General features: G+C 35.0%; 1 protein-coding gene across 2 annotated transcripts; it reads right to left on the bottom strand.

Moving 5' to 3' along the window:
* Nucleotides 1-1,021: 1,021 nt before the first annotated feature.
* Nucleotides 1,022-5,593, bottom strand: LOC145610131 (pectin acetylesterase 9-like). Of its 2 annotated transcripts, XM_081665400.1 has the most exons (13): nucleotides 5,426-5,593; nucleotides 5,202-5,315; nucleotides 4,566-4,731; nucleotides 4,383-4,465; nucleotides 3,439-3,568; nucleotides 2,814-2,893; nucleotides 2,617-2,703; nucleotides 2,380-2,504; nucleotides 2,163-2,280; nucleotides 1,974-2,051; nucleotides 1,769-1,874; nucleotides 1,536-1,684; nucleotides 1,022-1,270 (listed from the first exon to the last, which is right to left on the bottom strand). In XM_081665400.1, the coding sequence occupies exons 3-13, from the start codon at nucleotides 4,702-4,704 to the stop codon at nucleotides 1,133-1,135; spliced, it is 1,233 nt and encodes a 410-aa protein (XP_081521526.1). In that variant the 5' UTR covers nucleotides 4,705-4,731; nucleotides 5,202-5,315; nucleotides 5,426-5,593; the 3' UTR covers nucleotides 1,022-1,132. The 2 variants fall into 2 exon arrangements, with proteins under 2 accessions (XP_081521526.1, XP_081521525.1); XM_081665399.1 differs by having other exon boundaries at nucleotides 4,566-5,315.
* Between the last annotated feature and the right edge of the window lie 1,843 nt (nucleotides 5,594-7,436).

Here is a 7,436-nt window from a genome sequence, read left to right as displayed (position 1 = left end):
ATTAATTACCACAATCAATTTGATTGTTCATCTCCCTTGAAGTTTGATGGGATTCTTCTTCTATGTTTTTCTATAAATAGAAGAAGTATTTATTATGTTACATATACTTAAGAAATACATATCAAACACAAGTTAAACACATACTCTATATTGGGCATAAGTTACTTGGCTCCAACCTTCCACCCAAAAGTGCCTTTGAGTGGAAGTGGTGTGTTAACCTTAGGGAACGTACCGACGAATACAATTGAGCATCCCAGTTGTGTCGAAATTCGTTTTCAAGTCAGTGAATTTGATTCACGACACACCGTATTCTTTCTATTTTTGTGACATTAATTTTTCGGTCTTGCTTAATATTTTATACTATTTGTAATAGACTACTCCTTTATTTACAACAACTTTTGCAAAGCTAGTAAGCTTGTTGAGTCACTATAGAATCATAAATATATAAACTGAGCATGAGAATGATTAATTGGTTAGGGAATGACAATGCTGAGGCAATGAGAAACTTGTTTGGTGTTGATGATAACACTGGTCAGGGCTTTGAACATGTTATACACTTATACATTGTGAATAACAATATTAGAGCGAGCATGTTGTGCATTTTAATAATGATGTTTTGACATATACACTGTGATGAGAAAGAAAGTGGATACATATTCAACTCACATGTTGACTCTTAGGGCCTATTCTCTTACTACGTTGAAATTCAGTTCAGCTCAGTTCAGCTCCTAATTTCCTTCTCAGTTTAGTTTAGTTTAGCTGAGTTCAGTTCAGTTCAGTTCAATTCAGTTCAGCTGAGTTCAGTCAATGAAAACAGGCCCTTAGAGTCATTATGATAGTCATTTTTTTCTTGGCCAATAGTTTGTATATGCTAAAGAATTCAGAAAAGCTTTAACAAACTACTACGTTGGCCAAAGTAGGGATATAGTTCTGGCAAAGAATAGCAAGGAAAAAATGGCAGCTAAGTGCAGAGCTCGTGACAGAGGCCGCCCTTGGTGGTTTGGGCCTCTAGATACAGTGGTGGTTAAAACCCTAGTACATATGTAATTGAATATATATATTTTTAAAAAAACCAGGTACTTACACGTTTATTTATTTTTAGGTATAAATTTTCTCCAAATCTTATGATAATTCATGAGAAAAAATCTTGGGCTATGCTGCTGCCTGCTGGTACAGAATGATAACAGGAAGCACTACAAGGATATGGACACTCTATCAACTTTGTCACGTTTCGTTCGAAATACCAATCACCAACAGCTTCTGCAACAGTCTGCAGGATACACATAGTATTATTACTAGTTGAAAATCAAGGATAAATTCAGAGATCCCAACAAATGTGAATTAAACATTCAAAATCATATACTTAGCAGCATTGCTCATATATTTGGCATGATCCTTGGTATATACATATATGCCGTGACAATATAGAAAGGGAGATAAATATAGCGAAAATGCTGATGTATTACTGAAACAATGTACTTACTAACCGGATTCATATGTAAGAAAAAATCATGAAGAAAAGACTATTCAAGTACCTTGTTTTGGACTCTAGGGGAGTCGGCGTCAAACCAAGTTTCCTGATATAAACTTTGGCCATGTGCAAAGCATGAATTTATAAACATTCCTCCCCTTGTTGAATGTGTATAGAAAGAGTACGTAACCTCAAGCATTTTCTGTCGAAAATCTGAAACATGGTCTCAGAAATTTTAGGTCCATGATTTGGCTGATTTTTGCACATAATTTACAGATTTAGCACTTTAAGTTATACCTTGTAGTGTCTGAATTTGACTGTCAGTGCAAAAAGTTACGTTTTTCTTGCAATTATTCCATTTTCCTCTCCGATCAGCTAAAGATGGTACCAAGATGTTGTGAAACTGTATATAATCAATCCCTTAGAACCTTTTTGAAATAATAAGTTCAATGAATTTACGAAAATGATACAGTTATACAGAAGCTAAGAAATGTAAAAGTACCTGCCACGTATCGTATGCAGAGTTTAAGATGAACAACGGAGTCTTGATGTAACTCAGAAGATACTGTGGAAAGAAGCACTGATAAAAAAAATCAAGCCATATCAGATCAGAACCTTGTAATAATGTGATCAATTTCAAGCAATTTGCATAAATGCATAATCATATTTCAAGCAGTTTGCAAAATCATACTTGCTTAGGATCGCTTTGAGAACTGGTGCACTCTTGGTTCAGATTCTGTTCAACACCTTGAAGAGAAACGACGTCATGGTATAAGGATCTAATTGTGTCGTTTTTGGCTACATCTTTTCTGCAAGAAAAATGACAATCATCTGAAACCTGAAAAAAAATGTGGCAGGGAAAAAGAAGGCTAAAATATACAGGACATGAGTAAATAAGATGGACTCACATGTCTAAGAATAAACCGGCATCACTAATACATTTGACAGTAGCGGTTTCTGGTAGAGACCTGGAGAAGTTGTCACAGTGTAGAAACACTGCTAAACCCCCTGCTGAGTCCCCAGAAAGCAAAGCCTGCAGAGTGCAGATCAGAGAACGCGTATATGACATATGCCTATCATATTTACAACCAAGAAGATTTTTACAGTTAATCTTAGAATTTTACGATTTTATCTCAGCAATCTACCTTCTCTGCATGTTCCAGCCCTTGTGGAAGAAGATCAGAAATCATTGCCTGCCAAATTTTTTGCCCTCTAAAGTAAAGCGATTTGGTCTGTCCAATTATGTTATCAAACATGCACAATTGGACAGGAAGAAAAGAAAATCAGTAACAGTAATTTTGAGATCTGAAGAGAAATCAGGCTGAAATGAATCGTGATTTACCCCATCTTCATACTTGGAATTGCCAGCAAAGGAAGCTCCATCACAGTATCTTAGCAAAACGCGGTTCCAATTGTAGAAGTCTGTTATAAACATGATTTGAAGCATATTTAAAATTACAATAGCAAAAACAAAAATGACATGTCTAAGATTAATTCACTTTCACTTCTTTGCTTTTAGTCACAATGCTCACAAGTGATGGAAAGCTCATTCACAATGCTCACAAATTCATTCCAAGAACATAGCATGTATATATATGTACATTATTGGTAGAATTGGAGCATGCATGATCATATCACACGTAGTCGAATTAAAGAAGGATTCTCAACAAGCACTTTCCATAAGGAACCTCACTTACATGGCTTGGATAAGTATTATTATTATTATTATTATTATTACAAGATTACAATGCTCAAAAATTATCTTATGTGGTTTGGGGAAAAGGTAAGAGATCTCCACCCTCAAAGTGTCCCAACCAATCCTTCAATCTCGGACTAGGCTACGGCAAACAAAATTTAAGAAACTTACCATTAACAATGAGTACATTGTACATACTTATAATATATAGTCCCATGGGAAAGAAATTAACTAATAATGCATAACAAAATAAAAATAAAAAAACAGGAACCTGGGTTTTGGGAATCTTTGTTGCTTAGGATTCCAGGAAAGACCCTTTCCTTAGCCATGTAGTGTGAGGAACCGCGACGAGTTTTAGCCCTCTCCAAGCATGATTGTACATCATTGCACCATCCACCACCCTACCAAAACATCAGTGATCATTGTTAAACGAGAGATCAAATGATCAATCTCCATTGTTAGAGCTAGTAACTTAATCAAATTTTTTGCTTAACAACTACCTGTACTAATTCCAATCTTCATCTCCAAATCTCCAAATAAAGTCTCTAGTCCCTACCAATTTTTTTCACCATGATTGTTAATTATTCTCAATATGTAAGAACAGAACAAATTAATTCCTCTGTCCCATGATAATTTTTCCGTTTTTTTTACATGCACTCCAAAATGTTGTTCCCAATTTATATATTCCTATTTTTTAACACTATGAAAAACCAAAACCCTTGTTTTTTTTTTTTTTAATCATTTTACTATCTATATACCCTCACATTTCCTATAAATATTTGAGCCCCATTCATGCTCATGTATTTTTTACCTTTTTCATGTACTTGTCATTTGTGCCTCACTCACATTTCTTCCTCTCATTTCTAGATTCCCGTAAAATTTGACAAATGAGAACATTATTATAGGACATATGGAGTACAACAAATATTTATGATTTTGTACCATTTTAGTATAATTTATAGTTATTCTTAGTAGATAAGCAAATCAAATCATGGTTTATTTCAAATCATGATTTAATATCTTTTTCGTATGAAATTCAACATCTGTCATCGATCTCAATGGGAAAGCAAATTATAATCATTCTCAATAATCTAGTAGCAAATAGATTATGAAAATTCGTTGTAATTGCTTTTAAATCTCTAACCCAAAATTAATGGAAAATTGACAAAATTCACTATTTTAGACAAAAGATCGAGTACCATTATAATGAATTACCTCAATGTGCAAAAGCCAATTGTTTGCTCCAGAACCGAATCCTTTGCTAAAATGATATGCAGGTAAACTCCCATCCAAGCAATCTTCAACCAAATTATATAAATTATTTCACTAATTTAATAAAAAAATTTAAAGTAGTCACATAATTTTAAGAGTAATTTGTAAGTTAAAGATCAGACTTACATGCTCCAAGATCTTTGGCAATAGTACTTTTCACCAGTGTAATGTCCACAAAAAGTTGTGAGGGTGATTGTGAGTAAGCACACCACGGCACAAATGTTAGGAGAACAAATACGGCCACACTTAGCCTCAGCACCACCATTTTTGTTACGTACAACAAAATTAATCTCTAAGGAATAAAAATGTGTTATGAGGAGAAGGAAATGACGGATTGAAAGGTTAACTATAGTTTATTAAATCAAATCAAGATCCGTCATTAGAGAGAACTGGAATAAGCTATATGCCTATCGCCTATGTATATGATGGGTAAGTATCTTATTGATCAGGGAAAATAAGATGGACAGATAGGAAGGAAATTAGAAATGTTAAAGCCGCTAAATCCTAATTCAAATTTCTAGCCCAAGATATGGATTAGACATACATACAAAAATATGACTGCTAAGTCAAACAGAAAATAGTTCCCCATCCATTATCCGGGCCCTACTTAAAAAAGCTAAATTAGGCATGTTAGACGTACTGGTACTCCGTATTAGACTATTAGTGTATTAATAAGGGAGAATTTATTAACTTAAAAGATTTACAACGTATTTAGAAAGTGATGCATCTAAAACAAAATATTTCGTAGATGAAGTATTTTACTCGGCCTAGGCGCCTAGCCCCTCCTCCTTTGCCAGTAACATAACCATCAAACGAGTCGCACCACCGCTCCACCGACAACCACCATCACATATTCTCTTTCTGACCACCGCCCATCTATTTAACAAGAGGAAAAATAAATCAATGCATCTATTTAAGTAAGGCTAGTCCAAAATGCTAGTATCAAATAAACAAACAAAATTTAGTAAGTTGTATGCAAGACTTACGAGCATGCTGAAACTTCAATAATTAAGATGATGAATATATAATTACGCAAGTAAAAATAGAGAAAAATAACAAAAAGCTCTTCATTAATGGCCAAAAAAAGAGAAGAGAAGAGAATGAATAGGTTTTTGGCAGTGAGTGGTGGAAAGTGGGGAATGGGGTGGGAATGGAGAAAAGCGAGAGATGGTGGATAACGATTTTTATTTTTTAAAGGCTAATCAATATGTGACATGTGGCAGTATATATCAATCAACATATTGGAATCCAAAGAATTCGTGGAGATTGACTTTTTTACACAAGGACATACTCCGTAGGATACTAATTTTTTACTCCGACAAAAGCAAAAGTCTTTAATTTCAGACTTGTTATCTTCAACTTATTTCAGATATCTATTATTTATTTCTTAATAAATTCAGTTAGAATCAGATCAGATTAGATCAAAACTTTTGACTATCATTTACTTATCGTTATATATAGTTAATTTTGTATTTAAAAAATTATAAAAATTACATTTTTGAACAGTTCATAATGAGACTATCACACCAGATCTACTGGCACTAAGATTTTTTCTTACAAAACCTCTGACAATTAAGATAAAAACTTAGTTTCTCTCTCTAGTAGAGAGTTTCTCACTCTAGAAATAGAGTTGGTTTGTTTTAATTTATTCTATTTTATTTTAGCGATGGTAGCCTCCAATTATCCGTATTTAATTACAATCAAATCGTTTTTGTGGTAAGCTATGACTACGGATTGCCTTTTGCTCTCCTTGGCCCTGTGATGCCATCTGGCACATCCTATTGGTGCCTTAATTAAAGGCCAATACCTTTTGCTTTGTATAATCATTACTCTTTTAACAGTGTTACTGCAGTTTACTTGTCGTTAAGCGCCGTTATTCCTTTTTCTTCTCACTTCACTCCCTCTGTTAGTAACGCCAGTGCTCTTTTAGTCAGTTTTTGGGTTTTTACTGTTTTGTTTTACTGAACAAAAATTAAATTACGGCTGTAATTTTCGCTTCATCCAAAGCTAATCCACATGCTTTGGTCGCCTCCACCGAGACACGAATTCGAATGGCCTCCTTGTCATGGTGGCTTGTATAAATAGAACTCCTCTTCTCAACCACTCCACAGTCACACCTCCTTTATTCTCACCATTCTTCTTTCTAATTTCTCCTCTGTTTTTCCTCTTTCTTTCACGCAATCATGAATAACCAAGCAAACAATAACAATAATATTAATAGGGCTGCTCCCCTGGCTGAAATTGAAACTTACAGAGTGCAAGGGAGTCAAGCTTTCTGGCAGCAATGTGTGTATGGATAGTTGATGGAATACCGTAGCCTAAGTGTACACTCCATTCGAAACTTCATCAATTCTAGATGGAGGAAAAGAGGGCACATTGATGTTTTCAAGGTGAACGACTTATTTATATTCAAATGCTCTGATGATGAAGATAAGAGGGAGATGCTAGCAATGACAAAGGCTTGCTTCGATGGAGCCCTGATGGTTTTCTGCCCATGGTGGCCAAACCAAGTGCCGCAAACGATCTAATTTAGAAGAGCAAAATTCTGGGTAAGGATTTGTGGGCTGCCATGTGAGTACCTCAACTCACACATGGCTGAAACAATAGGAGAAATGCTTGGCATGCCTTTCGAAATCGACATGGAACCACACTTAGTGCCAAGAAATGACTACCTTAGGATTAATGTCCTGCTCAATTTAGGAGAACCACTCATCCCTGGGTTCTTTGTAAAACTTGATGATGATGCTTTCATATGGATACAATTAAGGTATGAAAATCTATTTAAGTAGTGCACAAGGTGCGGTAGAATAGGTCACAAATACACCAGATGTACGAGACATGAAGATCTTATCAAGAATGATATACTATCTCCGTTACAGGTTATGTGCAACGATTAGACATTTTCCCCCTCTGCTTTATGTCAAATCGTTGCACATAACCTGTAACGGAGGTAGTAGATCACAAAATGATGGAAATACCTCTCTAGGGGGATTCCAA

Source organism: Chenopodium album, chromosome 24 (assembly GCF_948465745.1).
Source record: "Chenopodium album chromosome 24, dcCheAlbu1.1, whole genome shotgun sequence".
In the NCBI taxonomy this organism is placed as follows: domain Eukaryota; kingdom Viridiplantae; phylum Streptophyta; class Magnoliopsida; order Caryophyllales; family Amaranthaceae; genus Chenopodium; species Chenopodium album.
Note: the sequence above shows the minus strand (reverse complement) of the source record. Positions and strands in the feature narration are given on the sequence as shown.

Excerpts from the sequence above, each read along its gene's own strand:
- LOC145610131 (XM_081665399.1), bottom strand. The coding sequence starts at position 4,704 with ATGGTGGTGCTGAGGCTAAGTGTGGCCGTATTTGTTCTCCTAACATTT. Across the intron at positions 3,569-4,382 it reads ATTGGCTTTTGCACATTGAG|GGTGGTGGATGGTGCAATGA; the intron begins GTAATTCATTAT and ends ATGTTTTGGTAG. Across the intron at positions 1,685-1,768 it reads TCAAATTCAGACACTACAAG|ATTTTCGACAGAAAATGCTT; the intron begins GTATAACTTAAA and ends ACCATGTTTCAG.